Genomic DNA, 21,029 nt, shown 5'->3' on the forward strand with positions numbered 1-21,029 from the left:
GCACCTCTTCAGAGAGGCCTTGGGACCACAAAGGCATTCTCTCTCCCATCATCCTGCTCATTCCGTCATAGCCCTCCTTACAAACTGCCAGTTATTTATTACAGTCTGTTTCTCCCACCAACTTGACAACTCCGTTAGGGCAGGGATCCTGTCTGTCGCGGTCGCCACTGTGCCACCAGCGCATTGAAGAATACCTGTCACTATGATGGCGATCAGTAAAGGGTAAGAAATCCACCCAAGGTATTGTGCACTCGCTTTCTCCCTGCTGAGCCAACTCTAACCATTAGGGAAGGGTGAGGGCGTGGCCCCGGGCGTGGGGGCGCGGCAGCTCAAGCAGAGGGCCCGCCCCTAACCCCGCCCCTGTCCTTGTTCTCCTCCGCGGGTCTCCATAAAGTTTATTTGTCTGAGCGCCGCGCGAGGGCTTCTGGGAGGGCCGGCCTCGGCCAATCGGGAAGCGCGGGCGAGCGGCGCGAGAAGCGGCGGCCGCGTTCTCCAGCCGGGAAGGAGCGGCTGGGAAGGTTGCAGTGTCAGGTAAGGGTGTCCTCTCTCCATGTCCTTGCCACTTGGGGGCTTGTCCTTGAACTCGGGGCTCCGAGGCTGGGCGGAGCCCGGTCCCCACGCTCGGAGTCACGCTGCTCTCAGTTCCCGTTCGCCTCATGGCAGCCGAGCACGCCTGACGCCGGCGACTCAGCGCCTTGTCGAACTGTCCCCCATTATAGCGTCGGGCAGCGCCCTGGGAATACCTTCTCTCTGCCCTTTTTCTAAGCATGGAGGTTTGGCCCCTTGATTCCCCACTTCCCGCAACTACGGCGCTCTGCCGCGGCGCGCCACGCCCCCACCCCCTACCCAGTGCTCTATGAGCCCAGCCTACCCCTCCCCGCCATAGCCCTCCGCCTGCTCACTCGTCTCCTGCGGTAGAACCCTGCCCTCCCAGGGCGGGGGGCTTTCGGGCGAGGGTGACTACCCTCCTTGCCTCTCCCAGCCTTTGGCCTGTCTTCTGTACCGGCATCAGGGGAATGCTTCTCCCCATCTAGGAACATGCTAGAGATGAGAACCTGGAGGTAGACTGCACTTTCTTGGGTCTCATAACATCTCATCCTCTGCAAAGACAATACCCGAGTCTCTCTAAAAGAGTCACGGGGCGGACCCCAGGGATTTTTAGGTCAAAGTTAGGCTTACCCATTCACAGAGCCGCTGGTACCGGTTTGCCCCTGTCACTTGTTTTTTGTTTTGGCTGAAATGCCTTTCAGTATGAGCAAGGGTCACCTTTGTATTCTGTCTGCGGAACATGAGAGCGTGTCCTTGGACATCGCAGCTTTTCTTTCATCTATTCTTTGTGCATTTCTCTTTGGGAAATTTTGATTTTTCATTGATGGTGAATTGTTATTCAAAGCTCATAGTTTTGTTTTTTTTTAATTTAAAGATTTTATTTATTTATTTATTTGACAGAAATCACAAGTAGATGGAGAGGCAGGCAGAGAGAGACAGAGGGAAGCAGGCTCCCCGCTGAGCAGAGAGCCCGATGTGGGACTCAATCCCAGCATCCCGAGACCATGACCCGAGCGAAGGCAGCGGCCCAACCCACTGAGCCACCCAGGCGCCCCCAAAGCTCATAGTTTTAAATACGTATATATTAGGCTAACAGATCCTGTATTTGTATCTCCATCCGGGGGCCTCTCCCTCGACCAATGCCCAGCTGCCTCTTTTCCTTCTCAGCTGAGATGGTTGATAGGGGACTCAGACTGAACATGTCAGGATAGGCCTAGTAAGCCTCCCATCATCTCCCCTCCCAAACTGCTCTTGCTGTTTTTTTCCGAGTAACGTAAAAGGCTCTAACTAATAACCTTTGAGTCACCTTTGACTGCTGTCTTTCATTCTCACACATCCAGTGCTTGCCACCCTGGGCCAGGTCACCACCACCTCTAACCTGGATTATTGAGATAGTCTTTCATCTGGTCTCCCTAATTCTGCCTTTGCAGTTATGCCCTGTTTTTGGCATGGCAACTAGAAGGGTTCTTTTGAAACACAGGTCAGATCATATCACTCCTTTACGTAAAAGCCCTACAATGGGTTTCCATCTCATTTAAAGATAAATACCTTATAGTGAGCCATCCACATGACTTCACATAATCTGACCCACTGTTATTTTCCCACTCTTATTTTCTTCTATCCTCCCCTTCCACGGGTCAGACATGCTTGGCCACAGGGCTTTTGTGCTTGCAGTTCAATAATGTGGTTTGCTTCCTCACTTTTTTTCCGGTTTTTACTCAGGCGTCACCTAGTGAGGCTTTCCCCAGTTCCTATTTTCCTTTACTGCTTTAGTTGTTCTTCTTGGCAATTATATTTTATTTACCTTGTATATTGTTTGTCGTTCCCTTCCAGAATGTGAAGTGAGGAAGATTTTTCTCTATTTTGTTCCTTGATAGACATTCAACACCTAGATCTGGCACACAGTAAGTGCTCAGTAAATATGAAATAAAGGAATGCTCCAGCACGGTTACAGGCTTGGGAATACAGTGGTGAATGAAACAGGCCTGCCCTCATTGAAGTGATGTTCCTGTGGAGAATTCCCTTGACAATAAAGGCACAGATACAGAGTGTAGTGTCAGGGCTGTTTTTTAAATAGAACAAGGATAGCTGAACAGAGACCTGATTGAAATGAGAGAGTGGGTTATGGGAATGTCTGGTGGGAGAGCATTCCTGGAACAGGAAGAGCAAGTGCAAAGACCCTAAGGTGGGAACAGGTGGAGGAGTGGTAAGCTTGAGTGTCTGAATCTGCTTCCTGATGGACTGAAGTAGAAAATAAGATAGAGGGGAAATACAGATGTTCCAAGGAGAGAGAATGGTCAGCAAAGACCCAGAGGCGAGAGCCTAAGGTGTATTCAGGGACCAAGCCACTTTAACTAATCAGACATTTATTTGGTACCTATTTAATGCCAAATATGGCTGCTAAGGCTTCAAAGCTGAGCAGTCTGCCCTACAGGAATTGGCCATGTAGAGAAGTAGACAGACATGGGAAGAAATAATTACAGCTATTCCACCAGAGAGGAACAGTAATAGAAGGTTCAGAATAGTATGGGAGGAGCCTGGAGTGGGGAGGACTGCCCTAGTTGACTTTGCAGGATATATGGGCATTCTGCATGTGCCAGTATAGATTTGGAGTGTGATAGCAGAGTGTGCAGTTATATATGCAGGAGTATGAAGGGAGGAGACAGCATGAGGTGCCCCCAGGAGTAGAGACTTACTAGGGTCTCTTGGGGGAGGGTAGTGAGAGATGTGGATGGTAAGGGTGACAGTGTCAGATCACAAGCACTTCTGGAGGGGACAGACGGTATCCCTGGTGGGATTAAGGCAGGGGAGAATTTCAGGAAGAATTCTTGCCAGAGGAGGGTGAGTTAGAGGAACGCAGAAGGCTTAGACTATTGAGGTAGTTAGGAGAAAAGCATGAGGGTCAGAGCAGGGGCCAAAGAGATGAGGATTCCCTTTTGCAAAAGGTTTGAAATGTAGATATGGAGATTGGCTGGATGTTCAGGAATGGAGGAAGAGGACCCTGAAGTGACTCCCTAGGTAGTCTCTGGCTGGCTTGCTGGATGCCAGTTGTTTTACTGGGAGACTAGAAACCCAGGAGGAGGATGTGGTAATATTGGTGGCCAAGAGGAGAGAGAAGTGATTAGTTGGGTTTGGGACATACGTAGTTTGAGGTGCCTGTGGGTCATCCCACGCACAGTTGTCAGGGGGACAATTGGAGATACCAGCTCAAGTGAGAGAGCTGGCTAGACACAGAATAGCTTCTACCATACTTTAGTTTTGATAAATAAGCGTTCTCATCTGGGCCTGGATAGTCCTCAGAGGTGTTCGGGTGACCTTTCTGGGGAGGGGGTCCTATGAGCCTCCTGATGGAGAATGTGTGTGTGGTCCTTTTGTGTGCACGTGTGTACAAGAACATTAGAACTCTGCATTGCCGAGTCGATGGCCACTCGAAGGATTAATAACCACTGGTAGTTGTTCTAGTTGAAGCCATGGCCAGTGGTGGATTTTATCCAAAGAAATATGCAGTGTGAGAAGAGGAGGTCCAAGGATAGAAGTTTGGCATTTAAGGGATGGGTAGATGTAGAAGCCACAGCAGAGGAGGCTTGAGAGGAGGGAAAAGCTGGAAAAGCAGGAGGAGAACCAGGAAAAGGCGGTGTCTTCAGGTCAGAGGAGAAGTGTTTCAGGAAGAAAGGAATGGTCAGGGTCTCAGAGGCTGTGAAAGAGGAAGGGTTGAAAGTTCATTGGACTTAGCAGTTAGGTCATTGGTGGCTGCAGAGGAATTCAGGAAGTCGGGGGTGGGGGGAGCAGAAATTAGGTTGTAGTGGGTGATGAATGGATGAGGCATGACAAAGGATGGCTGTCTCTTTATAAAGAGAGTGGGAGCTAGAGGAGCATGTGGGGTTGGGGATTTTTTAAAAAATTTTATTTATTTTTATTTTTATGTATTTATTTTTAAAGTTATTATTTATTTGACACACAAAGATCACAAGTAGGCAGAGAGGCAGGCAGATAGAGAGGAGGAAGCAGGCTCCCTGCCAAGCAGAGAGCCCCATGCGGAGCTTGATCCCAGGACCCTGGGACCATGACCTGAGCTGAAAGCAAAGGCTTTAACCCACTGAGCCACCCAGGGGCCCCATTATTTATTTGTTTTTAAAGATTTTCCTATTTATTAGAGAGAGAGAGCACGAGTTGGGCAGCAGGGAGCCCAACATAGGGGCTGGATCCCAGAACCCTGGAACCATGACTTGAGCTGAAGGCAGACATTTAACTGACCGAGCCACCCAGATGCCCTGGTTTTTTTTAAATAAGTTTTAATTTTAGAATAGTTTTAGATTTACAGAAAATATGCAAGATTAGTACAGAGTACTCCATTGCCCCTCACCCAGTTTCCCCTATTGATGAGGAATTATTATTATTTTTTAAAGATTTTATTTATTTATTTGACAGAGATCACAAGTAGGCAAAGAGGCAGGGAGAGAGAGAGAGGAGGAAGCAGACTCCCTGCTGAGCAGAGAGCCCGGTGTGGGGCTCGATCCCAGGACCGTGGGATCATGACCCAAGCCGAAGGCAGAGGCTTTAACCCACTGAGCCACCCAGGCGAGGAATTATTTTAGGAAAGAAGAGACCTGAACTCTAGGAGAGGGAGCCAAAGACAGTGAAAATAACCCTCGTTTCCTGAGCTCTGGCTATGTGTGAGTTCCCGTCATGGGACTTTTTGTCTTGTATAATCTAAACTCTTTGCTTGTATAATCTAATGTCATCATCATAATATCCCTCTGATGTCTAAATCTGCTCCCCTCCCTGTCTTCCTCATTTCAGTAAGTGGCACCTTCGTGTTGCCAGGTTACTCATACGTAAAACCTTGGCCTTGTGTTTGACTTCTTTGCTCTCACACTACATAAGTGATTTATATCTACACAGACTCTATTCTTAAAATGTATACATGAGTCAGATCGCTGTCATCCAGGTCCACACTACTCTCAGGTATCACATCTGGGTGCTTGAGCAGTCTCTGGACTGCTCTCCCTGTTTTTACTCTGTGCCCTTCCTCCCCCGTCTCTTCTCCATGCAGAAGTGGGAACGAGCCTTTAAAAAGGCTTAACCCTTCTGTAGTTCCCATCACATATAGACTACAATCCAACATTCTTATTACCTTGTGCTGTGAAGTCAGTACCATCTAGCCCCTGCCCTAACCCTTCTCCCAGCACTCTACCTCAGCCATGTGGCTGCAGGCCCTTTACCTGTGCTACAGATGCTTCTGTCTTGAAGCTTTTGCACTCATTGTTTTCCTCTGCAAGAACATTCTTCTCCTCAGATATCAGTATAGCTGACTCCTAACATGATTTGGGTCTTTGTTCAGTGGTTTCCTTTTTATTTTTATTTTAAAAAAATTTTAAAAATTTTATTTCTTTATTTGACAGAGAGAGAGCATGCACAAGCAGGGGGTGCTGCAGGGAGAGGGAGAGGCAGGCACCCCACTGAGCAGAGAGCCTAATATGGGGCTCAGTCCCAGGACCCTGGGATCATCACCTGAGCTGCAGCCAGATGCTTTACCGATAGAGTCACCCAGGCGCCCTAACGGTTTCCTTTATAAAGAAGCTTCATAGAACATTCCAGCTAAAGCAGTCCCACTGTGCACTCTACCACATCTCCCTCTCTTTTGTAGCACTTATCAATACTTGGCATCATGTGTCTTTTTTTGTTTGTTTGTTTGTTTCGCTCCTGACATAAAAGTTCTTTGAGTCTGGGAGTCTTACCTGTTTTTTCCACAGTTCCATCTCCAGTGCCTTGAACAGTACGTGGGAGAGGCTTAATAAATATTTTTGACAGGAAGTTAGGAAGAAGGGATTCTAACTTTCGTGGCCGTTACAATGTCAGCATAGGAATTTGAAAAATAAGGAATCATTATGGTGCCGGAGGGCTGGGTCCAAGGACCCAGAGGAGGTCCTTCAGGGACCTTTTTTTTTTTTTTTTTTTAAGATGCAAGCTTTTTTTTTTTTTTTAAGATTTTATTTATTAATTTGACAGAGAGAAATCACAAGTAGACAGAGAGGCAGCCAGAGAGAGAGAAAGAGGGAAGCAGGCTCCCTGCTGAGCAGAGAGCCCGATGCGGGACTCGATCCCAGGACCCTGAGATCACGACCCGAGCCGAAGGCAGCGGCTTAACCCACTGAGCCACCCAGGCGCCCCTTCAGGGACCTTTGCATGGGATAGAAATCAAATGTGAGTCGAGAGGAAGTAAGAGTAGGGTTTATTGAAGACAGAGAGAGTGTAGGTACAGACTGTCTAAGAGACTCAGAGAGGGAAGAAGAGTGAGTCTCATCTTTGTTTGGGGGCTGGGGTTTTTATTAAAGATTGAGATCTGTTGTGTCTTTTTAGGCATCTGGGAACTGGTTAAAATGAAGAGTGTTTAGGTGTCTTCCATAAGTCTCTTGTGCCCTGGAGCCTGGGGTCTTGGTGGTCCAGTGGTCTGGAAAACATACTTGATATCCCTATCTGGTCGCTCTTTAGATGTTATCTGCTGTGCTGGAAGACTCCAGAGAAATCATTAATTCCTTGACTCCAGAGAAATCATTTAACTCCTTGACCTGTACAAGGATGGCATACATTATCTTTATTATAAGGCATGTGTAAGGTTGAGGTGTAGGTCCTAGCAAGAGTAAAGGCAGCAGAACAGTCTTTCATAGGGTCCCTTCAGTTTCCCTATTTCAATTAGCTATTCTTGGCAAAGTTTGCAGAAGTTTATTCTGTCAGTCAGTGACTGTGGGGATCTAGCTACTGTTTGAGAACACTGCTGGAGCTGAAAAAAAAAAAAAAGGCTGCAGAATGCTTTAAGCTTCAGGCTGTTCGGGGGTCTAGATATTAACAGACAGTAATGTAAAACAAATAAAGAAGAGAGATATCAGCAAAATGGTAAGCTAAGAGGTCCTGATCTTTGTCCCCACATAAAAATAGCAGAATAACCAGCAGACAACTACATATTGACCTTAAAAAAAAAAAAAAAGCCCTCCCTTGGAAAAAACCAAAACTCCAAAGTGAAATAAGGAGGTTGCAGAAACCCCGGGGAGCACCAAAACTGAAGCTTGGCCACATGGAAAACTGTAACACAGATAAGTGAATGGAGTAGGAAAGAGTTTCGGTGAGGGGAGCTTTTATGGGGTGGGTGTTGAGGAAAAAAACATCTGGTAGGCAGTAGTTGAACTAGTGGTAATAATAATAATAATAATAGCCAAGGTCTGCTGAGTGGTTGCTGTGTGGAGATGTAGCTCTTTTTTCATTTCGTACATGGGCCCAGCAAGAGTAATTAACTTGTCCACAGTCACCCCACTAGAGAGTGGAGGAGCTGGCTGGAGCTCAGGGTACATTTTCCCTAGTTGGGAAAAATGCCATGTGCAAGGGCATACAGCATGGCATACATAAAGAGGGTTGGGGCAGAGCAGATTGGGTAACTATTACATAGGGTGTCATCAAAAGTATTGCCTCACCTGGATCTCTATGAGTGGAAGGCTTGGAGGGTTTTTGGGCGGCAGCAACTTAGGAAAAGTGCTGGAAAGATTGAGGCGGCCACAGCAAGCAGAGTGATGTGGGGTGGGAGGAGCTTGAAGACCTGTCCTAGTGTCTCAAGAACTTGGGTTAAAAGGGTGGAAGTCTGGCCTCCTTTGATGGCGAGGAAGATGGAATCAAGGTTAAACTAACTTTATTATGGTAATCATTTCCCAGTACATGCAGAAATATATATGTTACGCTGTATATCTTAAACGGACACCATGTTATGTATCAATTATATCTGAATAAGCTGGGGGAAGAAAGCAATAGTTAGAAGATGCTGCAAAAATACAACTATCCCTTGCTATTTAAATCTGTTAGGTAATGAGAATTTGGATAGCAAGTTTGGAGAGTGACTATCTGTTAGGTAATGAGAGTTTGGATAGCAAGTTTGGAGAGTGACTGATGTCCCGTCAGCTGAATATAAAGTATTTGGTTTCCTGAGTTTGGGTGATGAGGAATACCTATCCTTTCTCTCAAAAAATGTATCTGCATCTTGTTGGATTTTTGAGCCTGGAGAGTGGAAAAAATCTGTAAATAAACATTCTGAGGTCATGTATGGATGTAAAGGAGAAGGGTGAGTAAGAACCCAAGTAACAGAGAGAGAGAGAAAGAAGCCAGGGGACAGAGAGGAGGAGATGAGGAAGGCAGTGGGGGGGGGGGGTGGTCATGGTGGGTGACTGCATCATTTTGAGATGTGCCAGGTGTGACAATTATGTGCTGGAGTGGAAACGCAAAGACGGTGCCTGGAAGCTCTGGGTCGGATTGTGGATTTGATAGTCATTGCCATTGAAGATTTGGGGCCAGTGGTCAGACAAACACACTAAAACAAAGGGTTTAGAGCAATTTAGAAATTAACAAGTTATTTAAAATTAGACAGGGTCACATCTAGCTATGGAAAAGAATTCAGACTGACAGAGGGGTATAAAATGAGAAGTCCCAACTCTTCCCATTGCTTTCTGGAGATGATGCTAAGTTTCTTGCTGTGCTTATGTTTCTTGCTTTTCTGTGAATTATCTGTGAACAGACCTTAAGTGTATAGCTCAGTGAAATTTTACGTATTCACTCACGTGACCACCAGTTATACTGAGATATGGAACATTTCCAGTACCCCAGCGCTTAGAGTAAGCCGCCAGAATAAAATACCATGGTCTGGGTGGCTTCAGTAGCCAACGTTTATATTGCCATAGTTCTGGATGCTGGAAGGCTTGAGATCAGAGTCCCATGGTGGTTGAGTCCTGGTGAGGACCTGCTTCCTGGTTTTTAGATGGCTGCTCTCTACTATGTGCTCATCTGTTCTTTCCTGATGAATGCAGTGTAGGGGCCTGGGTGGGAAGCAAGGCCTCTGGTGTCTCTAGTGGGACACAGATCCCTTCAGAAGGGCCCCATCTTCGTGAATTCATCTAAACCTAATTACCTCCCAAAGGCCTCTTCTCCAGATACTATCATAATTGGGTCTTAGGGTTTCGATATAGGAATTTTGGAGGGAACCATTACGGTCTATAGCACCCAGAAAGTTCTCTTGTGTTCCTTTCCATTCAGTCACTCCCACACTGTAATAACTAGTGCTCTGATTTCTAGCACATAGATCTAGTTTTTCTGTTCTTAAAATCCCTATAAATGGAATCTTGCAGTATGTTTGTTTTTTTAAATAAGTTCGGCTGCTTGAGTTAGTTAACCATTGTGTCTGCAAAATTTATCCATATTCCATGTAGCTGTAGTTCAGTCTTTTCTGTTGCTGTGTGATATACCAGGATGTGAATATACCACCATAAAAATCCCAAATGAGAGAATATTGTATAATATGGTGGTTTTAAGATTATTTCGTGGTGGTGGAAGACTCAGACTTACTAGAATCCAATTAAAGCTATAGTGCTTTCCTTATATTAAGAAAAACAGTATGCATATATTTCCAGGTGTTCCTGGTACCTTTTATGTGGTGTCATACCCTCAGGACAAGAAGCCTTCTTCGGTTTACAGCAGGGCCACTCAGCCTCAGCACTGTTATTTGGGACTAGATAATTCTTTGTTGTAGAGGCTATGCTGTGCATTTTGGAATGTTTGGCAGCACCCTTGGCCTCTACCTGCTAGATGTCAGTAGCCTATGGCCTGTCACCCTGAATTGTGACAACCAAAAATGCTCTAGATTTTGCTGGTGACTTCTGGGGAGGCAAAATTGCCCCTATTTGAGAAACATTGGTTTAGAGAGAAGAGCCAGAGCCAAAGAGGTTAGAGTTAGAAGCTAACTGGGTGATCTTCCCCTGCTTATGCCAGTTGTAAGATGAGGCTGGTGTTGTTCATAAGGTTCTATACACAGACAGTTTCCATCACCACTAAAATGAGGCTGCTCCTTCCAAGGACACATGAAGTGAATTTAAAAACCAAACTTAAAATATTCTGCATTTGTAGATTGTTCATGAAGAGCAAGTCTTAGAAGTTACCCGAGCTGGGGCGCCTGGGTGGCTCAGTGGGTTAAAGCCTCTGCCTTTGGCTCAGGTCATGGTCCCAGGGTCCTGGGATCAAGCCCCGCATCAGGCTCTCTGTTCAGCAGGGAGCCTGCTTCCTCCTCTCTCTGTCTGCCTGCCTCTCTGCCTACTTGTGATCTCTGTCTGTCAAATAAGTAAATAAAATCTTAAAAAAATAAGAAGTTACCTGAGCCAACCCCCTCATCTTAGTGGTGATGGAACTGGAATCCAGAAAGGGGAAAGGGCCCGGGAAGGTCTAGCCCCAGGGTCAGAGGCTGGTGTGGAATAAAGCCAGGCTGCAGCACACAGGTCTTGCATTCCAGGCCCAGCTGCTTCTCTGCTATTGGATTGGACAGCCCACTGGACAGCTGAGAGTTTATCAGAAAGTTCCCTATGTGGATACTTCATGTTTCTCTGTAATGCCAGGTTGTACCTCTGCTCATTGGAGATGAAATACAAGAGGCCTTTTATGTATCTGGAAAGCTGATACTTTGCCTTCCTTAACTGCAAACACTGAGTCAACGCAGGCCAGTACTAGTACTGAATCACCCAGGTCTTTAGTTTCTCTTCTGTCTAGGATATTTTAGTTCTTTGTTTTCTCCAGAAGTCTACCTTCTGAATAATGATTACATCCAACTCTCTTACTTAGTCTCACAGGACTTGAAAGAATTATCCACAACAGATTTTTTTTCTCGCTCCTTTTCCTCCTTTTCCTAAAGGCGGCTGAAACAATAGTATCTATTAAGATGTAATTTTCTCTTTGGTTGTTGTTATAAATGACAGCTGACAGATACAGCAAAAAGTGGAGTGATACAGTCATCTAATCATAGTTTACATTTTCAAAAGAAGAGAGGAAAGCAGAATCAGTCTTAAGCTTTTGATACCTCAAGCGAGGCTTCCCTTATTAATCTTTGGGGTTGAATATTGAACACTTTTCTTGGGGTTTAATCCTATCAAGTCCAATTAATAAGGTTTGGGGGCAAGATTTTTACTCAAAATTCAATGCTAAATTTCTTTTGAATCATACCTTTGCTGTGGAAATGTGGAGTTCTAATAAAAATCAGATTTGATAATGGGTAATAGACATTTAAAAATTGTACTGTCTTCCAGAAGTTCTTACTGAATGATACGAAGTTGTGCTTAAATAAGTTATAATTTGGTATCAAATATTTCCTAGAAGATTTTTGAAGCAGAGATATTTATAATTAAATGACAAAATGTTGCCAAATTGGCAACTTTGGAATAAAAGCTAAAAGAATGTTTTACAATGATATAAATCAGTAGAGTTTATAAAATCCTTTCTGTGTATCATCAACCCCTTGAAGTAGATAGGGATTATCATTTCCTTTTTATAGATGAGGAAATTGAGAGATTTGGATTTTATCCCAGGGGTAAATCGACCCACTTTCAGCTGGTAAGTGAACATAGTAGATTCAAACCAGGAGATTCAAAGTCCAGTCTTCTCCTGTTTTCCCATTCTGTTTAAAATATATGTGTATATATATCTGTTTGTGTGTGTATATTTTGTCTTACTGTCACAAAAACCTTTTAAAAATAATTGCAAAAAGAATAACACTGTTGTATATTTTCAAGAAAGAGGTATGACTAGCCCTAGTTATTTCCTCTGACATATATAAAAAATCCCCTCCCCTCTCTGACAGCATCCATGAAAATATAGCAGTGTTAAAAGTGCATTTTTTAGATTGCAGGATCTTTGTAGTTGAAAGAGGTATATTTGGGTGTGTGGTAAGATTAGAATTTCACAGTGGGTACTTACAAGTATTGCTTGAGTGTACTGAAATTCTGCAGGGAAAATAGTTGGTGTCATTTGCCCGCTCAGTGAACTGAGAGAGATTCCTTTAACACTGAAGGGAAGACAGAGGTCCTTGCTATTTCTTTTCATCTCTTTGTTACCCCTTCGTATTCCTTGGGTAACTGTCCTGTTTGCATTGTGGGTCATGGATAAGGAAAAGGAAAAATGCACCTGGGTTTGATATGTTGCTCTGCACTAGAAAAGGGCAGAGAGTTGTCTCTGTCATTCTGTGCATTAGGTCAAAAGAACGTTTCCTGGATAGATTTCATGTACGAAACAGATTTCTTTCCCCAAATATAGTCTTTAAATAAACAGCTTAAAGAGGGGAGGGGAATGACAATGGGCCTGTTGTGTTAATCTTTACACAGTGTTTTAACTGCTCAGGTCTAGTGAGGGTGGCTCTGCCAGGGGCACATAGCCAGTAAGCGCTGAACCAGGATTTACTGAACCAGGATAAGCACTGTACCAAGTCTAGCTCAGATACCGTAGGCAAAGTGGGAGTTGGCGTACTATAACCTGTAGGCCTGAGAAGCTAACAAGGGTTTTTACATCTTTAAATCTTTGGGGAAAAATTTCAAAGAAGAATATTTTGTGGCAGGTGAAAATGATACGAAATTCATATGTGACTGGCCATGATTAAAATTTTATTGGAGCACAGCCATGCTCATTTGTTTACGTGTTATCCAGTTTCAAGCACAATTATGCAGTTGCAACAGAGAATGGCCCCGAAAGCCTAAAATAATTTGCTGTCCAGTCCTTTACAGAAAAAGCTTGCTGACCCTTGCCCAAGGATGCCAGTCTCAAAGGCTAAAAACTGGGAAAAGCTTGGTAGACAGGTCTAGGATAGATGACTATGAGGCTCTTTCATACTTAACTTTGTTTTCTTTCAGCTCTGAGGCACTGAAGGTGCTGATTTTTGGAAGTATATCCTGAAAGTTGCATGGGCTTATTTCAAGAGAGCTAGTGCATTATAGCCATTTCTGTGATGACCCAGTGGTCTTTAAAGCGCTCAGTGGTTCCCCAGCTTGGGAGCCCACAAAGCCCTGGGAAAGTGGGAAGACGTGTTCTACTTGTGGCTGATGCTTTAGAAGAAAAGACACTAATGAACTAATAATTAATACCAGAAAACAGATGTGTAGACATTTTAATACAATAAGTATGAATACTGTAAGAAACTAAGAATCAGACCATCTGCAAAATCCTGAAGGGGCCACTCTGAGAATACTGATGTAAAATGATCTAGAAGTGTTAGCAGTTTGAATATTTAATTATCCATTTGCAAGGGAAAGATACTCTTGGTGTGTTTCCTTCACTTTCAACACTATTCTGCTTTACCACTATAGAGCTTCACTTTTGACACCCGATGTGTGGGTTTTCCACATGTCAGGCAATTCTGAGATTTTCTGCACACCAGCTGGCTGTTACAGTTTAACTCATTTCTGACACTGTGTACCTGGAGACAGCATCAGATCCCACTGGTTAAGGGTTCAGTCCCACAAGAGTAGCCACTGACTCCTGCCCCTTTCAGAAGCCAGTCAGGAGGCCAGGTTGTTGCCTGTGCTTCTGAGCTACTGACTGTAGATGGGAGGTTCCCACAAGCCTCTCTTTTAGGTTCAATTAATTTGCTAAAGAGCCTCACAGAGCTCAGAGAAATATTTATACTTACGTTTACCAGTTTATTATAAAGAATACAGGTGAGCAGTCTGATAGATACAGAGGGCGGGTTCTGGAAGGTCCCTACGAGTGGAGTGTGTGACCCAGCATGTGGTCCCCAGCCCGGAAGCTCATCAAATCTCATCTTTCAAAAAGTTTTTGTAGCGCTTCATCTGTAGTCCCTTTTCCATTCCCAGAGGTAAGACTCCTAACCTCAGGATAATCTAAGGGTTTTAGGAACTTTGTGCCAGAACTAGGACAAAGACCAAATAAATTTTTTATTATACTACACTACTCTTTTCTGGCTTGATTAAATATTTAACATAGTTATATTGAGAATGTGAAAATCACCATCTTTTTCATAATTAAGATGTATTAATAGCAAGTGAACTGAAATTATTTGATGCATTTTTGCTCTGCCTTTTTGTCTAGTTCATTTCATCCTATATGCAATTTAGAGACTTTTTCCCCCCTCTCATTTAAGAATGTCTATGTGCCTAGAAGGGGCAGTTTTTGGACACTGAATGACAGGTGAGTGCTGGCTAATTTGAAGAATTGGAAGTCTGCTCAGCTCTTGATTTTAGCTGTAGGTAAAGGCGTTCTCTAAACCTTGTGGGCTTTAGTTTTTTTCTCTGGTTAATTTTCTTAGCATCCTCTGCATGTGGTGAAGAGATCTGGATTATGGAAACTTGGCACAAAGAGCATTTCTTATTTCTAACATCATGGGTGTCCTACTGTAGCCTCTGAAAAGCCATGGGTTATTATTTTTCATTTTAGGAGTAAGTTTTTTATTGAAGTGTGATACACATTCAGAAAAGTGCACAAATCCTGAGTCCATCTCAGTGAATTTTTTCACAGTGAACACACTGTTAAGCAGCACTCAGCTAAAAAAAACCCAGAAAATTACCAGCCTCTCAGAACTCTCCCTTCTGTCACATTGGCCCCCTCCCCCCAAGAGTACCCAGTCTTGCTTTCTAACAGCAGTGATACCTTTGCTTTCCTATTAAAAGCTTTTGTTTGCTGTGGTGTTTGAGGAGGCCTGTGGAGGCTCAGTAGGACTTCTGCTAAGTGGCATGGGACAGGTTTGATGCCAGGGCCTTAGTACCCTGTGGTGCTCTCTGAAGCACCTCTCAGGATTTCCAAAGGCATCTTCAGTCAGCCTCAGTCATTGATGGCGGAGGAGCCCTGGTGCCAGCCTTTTCCCATTTAGCCCCAATCTTGCTGCGTTGACTGTTCTACATTCCACTTCCTTGGGTCCTCCGGGCGGCTTCTTCCTGGCTTCCGCCTCCATAGCTCATCAAGGGTGCAGCTGGCATCATCTCTGTCCTGTCCAGATTTTCCAACACAAAGCTCATTCCTCCCACCCTCAAGTTCTCTCTTGGACAAAGCTAGTGAGGTTGTTTTCATGATCAGCTTTTAGTTTCCTGAGTCAAAACTGATATTTGGTTGGTTTAACCCATATATTTTATGACTGAATTGATATTATTTTTGTGGAGGAGGTAAGAATTGTCCTTAAATTTATGAAATTAACCATAAATTTAAAAATTTTAATGAAATGGGATGATGACTACATCAAAGTACAGTTTGGAAACTTTAATAACTTATAAATTAATTTCTACTGGGTGAGTTATATATAATGCAGGACAGATCCAGTTTTTTCCCAAGTATTATATTAAATATATAGCTCTTTTCTCTCAGACAGACATGGAACAAGCTTGTTTTCTTCTCTGAAGTTGTATAATGAAATTCTTTATGTACATGTATTTATTCTTTTGGTTTGGAATTCTGTTCACCTGAAAACTGCCGGGCAGGGGTGGGGGAGTGGGTGTTGTCTGTTTTTTTCCCTCTAAAATACCGTTGGTTTTTGTCTGGGTATTTAGAGGGAAAGTACTAGTCTGGACCAAGTGCGATCTGAATTCATGCCATTTATACTGTCACTGCCTTATGCTGTGCAGCCTCAGAAATGTTAAGTATCAGTTGGTAGTCGGAAGGGAATGTTTTTGCTCTGGTCTTTGCTTGCCAGTGGGTGCTGATTTGGCAGGAGAGTGCAGGAAGCCTTCAAGAAGAACAGACTATCCACAAATGGAAGAATAAAGCTCCTCCTATTTATTCAACAAATGAGCACCTACTGTGTGCCAGGCACTGTTCTAGAAGCTTGGGATATATCAGTGAACAAAACACACAAAATCCCTGTCCTTGTGTAGCTTACATTCTAGCAGAAATGACAGACAGTAAGGGAGATAAGGGAGTGCTAGGGGTGGTTGCAGATTATACTCTTAAGTATTTTGTTCTAAGCTGGCATCAAAGGTAAGGTGACAGTTTAAGCTGAAACAGAGAGACAGGGAATCAGTTTTGAGTGTATCTGGGAGAAGAGCATTCCAGATAGAGGAGACAAAGAGTACAAATGCTCTAGGGCAGGAATGTGCCTCCCTTACCCACTGGTGGATTGACTTGGAGGCCCCAGGGTGACTGGAGCCCAGGAAAGGAAAAGGAGACAGGGCTGGAGAGGAGTCTGGAAGGTAAGAGGAGGTAAGGCTGTTGTGTAGGGCTTCACTCTGTACAAGAGGTTTAAGCAGAGGAAGGATCCTTTGAAAGGTTCATATAGATTATAGGAGGCAAGGGCTAAAGCCAGGAGGCCAGGGAAGAGGTGATAGTGACTTGAGTGGGTGGAGGTGGTGGGAAGAAGTAGATTCTGGGTACATTTTACAGGTAGATTTGAAAGGCTTTGGTGGTCTGGATGAGGCTTTCAAGGATTTTGGCCCAAACAGCTGAAGAGTGGCGGCTGTACGCTGAGAAGGCCAAGGAACAGGTTTTGTTGACAAAGATCAGAGCTCACGGGATGATGGCTCAGTCAGTTAAGCGTCTGCCTTCTGCTCAGGTCATGATCCCATGGTCCTGGGATTGAGGCCCCACGTTGGGCTCCCAGCTCCACGGCTCCCTGCTTCTCCCTCTGCCCTGGCTTCCCCTGCTTGTGCTCTCTTTCTGTCAAATAAATAACATTTATTTTTTATTATTATTTTTTAATAAATAAATCTTAAAACATTTATTTACTGGACCATATTAAAGTAAATCATGACTTTTATTTTGCACTTATTATTTATATTCAGCTTCATCACTCTATAAGTGTTTGTATGGGCAGATCATTTGAGAAGGTCATTTGAACATTTCCTTTGTCTGAATTTATCTGGCTTGGATGCAGAATGTTAGATGTATTTTTCCTGTTTTTTTCTTTCTTTTTTAGGTTTGTTTCATTCAGCTGTTTATTTGGGGGGGTTCTAAAATTTTCCTTATTAAAGAAAAGAAGTATTTCCTGCTCCTTGGCTCTGTTAGACAAATTATTTTTATCTTACAGTAAAAAGGGGTGGGGGATAAGGGGGAGCATATTAGTTTTCTTTCCCGTTTCTAGTGAGTAATCATTGTTTCTGTTGGTAGAATGTTATTGGCTTCTGTTGGTTTCTGAGGAAAACCATTTCTCTATCAGACAGGATCTGTTTTAAAATACTCGTTTCTTTTTTCTGTTCAGGAGAATATGTTCCTTGTTCTGCCGGCCCCATTTTCCTGTAGGTAAAGATGGCCATTTACAGCCTCATGCTACTGGGTCAAAACAAAACAATGATTATCTAGAAACTTCAGGAAAAGAGTTAGTGTGTATATGACTTTTTGTCTATAAAGGTTAGAGAAAACTGAAGTGTTTTTATGTTTACCCCCACTTAGCTACTTTTGTTTTAACCTTGTGCCTTTACCTTTAAAGTTAATGTCTTTCAATGTCCATTTTAAAAAGTTCTCATTCTCCTGCTGTGGATTTATGGTGATAGCCGTGCCCTTTTAACATTAACCTTTGCTTTATAGCTGGGATATAATTATGTATTATATCATGATTTTAACTACTATTATAGAGCAGTGGTATTTCAGAGGTGCAGTGCAAGGCATGGGTTTAAAATGAAGAAAAGTATGATCAAGGAGAGCCGCTATTTAAAGAATTGAATTGTTTTTCATAAATAGTAATTTTGTTGACCTTTTAACAATGTAAATTTTTTTTTAAAGATGCTGATCCTGTTTATGTTCTGTTGATTTAAGTAGTGGTAGAGTTGAAAACATACTCTTGGTCAAGAATCTTACACAAGGATGGTACAGTATAAGATTCATAAATGTGTAATAACCTTTAAATAGCAACACTGTTCATAGGACTTTACTCTGTTGGAGAAACAGGTGGTCTTGTTAATATTTATGGTCTAGAAGCCAGCTGCTATTTATATTAGTATAATTATTAGTAACAACGGCATTTTTTCTCTCTTTTTTAGAGAGGGGTAAGGGAGGGGCAGCAGGAGAGGGAGAGAGAGAATCTTACTCAGGCTCCACGCCCACCATGGAGCCAGACAAGGGACTTGATTTCAGGACCCCGAGATCATGGCATGAGCCAAAATCAAGAGTCAGATGCTTAATGGACCAAAACACCCAGGCACCCCAGCAATGGCATTTCTAAAAGTAGTAAATATAGTAACAATTAAAGTCTTATAATGTCCTGAATGTCATCCATAACTAGCAGACATAGATCTCTGCTCAGTAACCTTGTAAGCTAAAGAATGTGTGAATGGACACTCGAACATGAATTTTAAAAGACTTTTAAAAAGTGCAGGAGCAGGTATATAAGAATAACAGTATTAGTCAGGAAACCTGTGTTCCTGTGTCCGTCCAACCACATTGCCACCGAGACTACCCTGGGCACCTGACAGCTCTGTGGATTTGAGTTGCTTCTCCTGTCCACTCAGGAGCCTCATAGAGTTGTTGAGAATCATATGAGATTAGGGCCTTGTAAATTGCCCCATCCTCTGGATGGTGGGTTCTTTCTTTTCTTTCTTTTTTTTTTTTTTTTTTAAAGATTTTATTTACTTGTTAGGCAGAGAGAGGGGGGAGCAGACTGCCTGCTGAGCAGAGAGCCCAATGTGGGGCTCGATCCCAGGACCCTGAGACCATGACCTGAGTCGAAGGCAGAGGCTCACCCCACTGAGCCACCCAGGTACCGCTGGTGGGGTCTTTCTAAGGAAGGTGGAAGAAGAGGAGGTGCAGGGTGGTGGTTCTTTAGGCTCCCAGAGGTCACCACTGTGGTTTCCATTTCCTAGTCAGCTTTGAGTCTATGGAAGGAGGCAGGAATTCTGGTCTGTAGCTTAGTATCTTTGTATTTGTTCTGGTGGCAGGAATCAATCTTGGGGTTGTCAATATGCACAGAAATGATCTATTTCTTCACAGTCTGACTCATTTTCTGTCAGGCCTGTTCTTGGGCTCTGTTCAGGAACATATCCTGCTTGTTGATGAGCTGTCTCCTTGTGTGTTTACAAAAATTCCTCGTGTTCCATTTACCTTATAACAGACTCGGGCAGCATTCGAAGCCTGTCCACTCCTTGATTTAGGTCTCTTCTTTTCCTTCCCCATCTAGGATCTGCAACTCCAATGGATACTGAGGGGTTTGGTGAGCTCCTTCAGCAAGCTGAACAGCTTGCTGCCGAGACTGAGGGCATCTCAGAGCTTCCCCATGTGGAACGGAACCTACAGGAGATCCAGCAGGCGGGCGAGCGCCTGCGTTCCCGTACCCTCACACGCACGTCCCAGGAGACAGCAGATGTCAAGGCGTGAGTACTGGTGGGGAGGCTGTGCTGCTGCTGGGTGGCTCAGGGGTAGGATCCGATTCTTCTTTTCCTCCCTTGAATTAAGATGCAGTCTGTAAATGACACACAAGCCTGATTCTTGGGAATTCAGGAAGGTTTTTGTAAGAAGGTCAGCAGCCTTGCTCTGTCTCCCTGCCCCCAGGTTTTCCAGCTTGTCTGCCTCACCAAGCTCTGAGCCCACATCACAGGCAGAGATGATCAGAATGGGAAAGGATACAGAGCTTTGTCACACAGAAACCCGTTATAGTAGTTCCTGATTGAGTTTGCTGACCATTGGGTCATAAATGGCTCCTTTTACTGTTAGTAAGTGTGGTTTACACAGATAAGTGTTACCTTCAAAGCCTGGAAGCACTCAGAGATTAGCATAGTTTTTAAGTGCACTTGGAAGAAATTGACGAGCAGTCAGTGATGAAGAGCCATCCAAGTGGGGGTGATTCTGTCTGGTCATCATTAGCGACCCCCAAAGCTGCTTCTCCAAGACCTTGGACACATAGTACCTCCCAGGTGAACATGGAATGGGAGAGTGGGCAACCCCAAGAGTGCAGCAGAAGAAAAATGCTGGCTGTCTGTCTGTCTGGCCAGCCAGTGGCGTCTGCTGTCATACAGTATCAGTAATGGGCTCTTGATTTCACAGTTACGTGTTGGAGGCCCCACTAGCCCGTCCTGGGCTATTTCTGGGGCTACATCCATGAATTAGACATGGTTTATGCCTCAAGGAACTTTTTAATTTGGGGAGACAGAAACAAAAAAACCTTGTTGCTTTCCATAAGAATTGTGATTTACTGATGACTACTGTGTGTCAGAAACTTGGCTAGACTTCAGAGTTTGCTTGATCCTCATAACGAATATTAGGACTGTTGTCCCCTGATTACAGTTGAACAGCTAAGGCTCAGAGAGGGCAGGTAACTGTCAGATGGCACAGCTGAGTATTGAGCCAAGACTCAAAGCTAGGGAGGCTGGCTCCAGAGCACATGCTCTTTTAGCCCCGACGGAAGGGCCGGGGGAGGGTGGAAGGGTGCTGGTACTTGTGACCTCAGTGGGTCTGGAAAATCACTGAGATCCTTTGTGGGAGATGTGGGAAATTGTCATTTGTCTTCTTTGTCTTCATTGCTTGAACTTGAGAAAGATCTAAGTGCTGATGTTTCCACGGGGACGTTATTTTGGGTATGTAATATATGTCACAAGAGTGAGCATAAAGGCTACATTCTTTTCCCAACTAATCTTGAAAGCTGAATGCTTTGGCTGCTTCGCTGAGTTAGTAAGGATGTTGTGGGAATTCTTCTGTAGGTCTCCCCAGAATTTTATTTTTTAAGATACTAGTTAGTTTTGGTTCCATTGGTGTTGGCAAAGACACATCAG

At 43.9% G+C, this 21,029-nt stretch overlaps 1 protein-coding gene across 3 annotated transcripts in view; it reads left to right on the top strand.

The window, feature by feature from the left end:
• The first annotated feature begins 413 nt into the window (after positions 1–413).
• The window catches only part of NUP93 (nucleoporin 93), a 109,568-nt gene continuing 88,952 nt past the window's right edge, over positions 414–21,029 (top strand). For 2 of the 3 annotated variants that reach the window (XR_006605578.1, XM_004744217.3), the window contains exons 1-2: positions 414–531; positions 19,442–19,634. Coding sequence is in view for 2 of the 3 variants with exons in the window: in XM_004744217.3 (XP_004744274.1) it covers positions 19,456–19,634 (179 nt within the window). In the remaining variant the exon portion in view is untranslated. Of the gene's footprint in view, positions 532–2,382; positions 2,454–19,441; positions 19,635–21,029 lie in introns of all 3 variants that reach the window. The other variant, XM_004744218.3, reaches the window with a different exon arrangement.

Source organism: Mustela putorius, unplaced genomic scaffold (genome assembly GCF_011764305.1).
Source record: "Mustela putorius furo isolate JIRA1106 unplaced genomic scaffold, ASM1176430v1.1 tig00000174_pilon_pilon_pilon, whole genome shotgun sequence".
Lineage (NCBI taxonomy): Eukaryota > Metazoa > Chordata > Mammalia > Carnivora > Mustelidae > Mustela > Mustela putorius.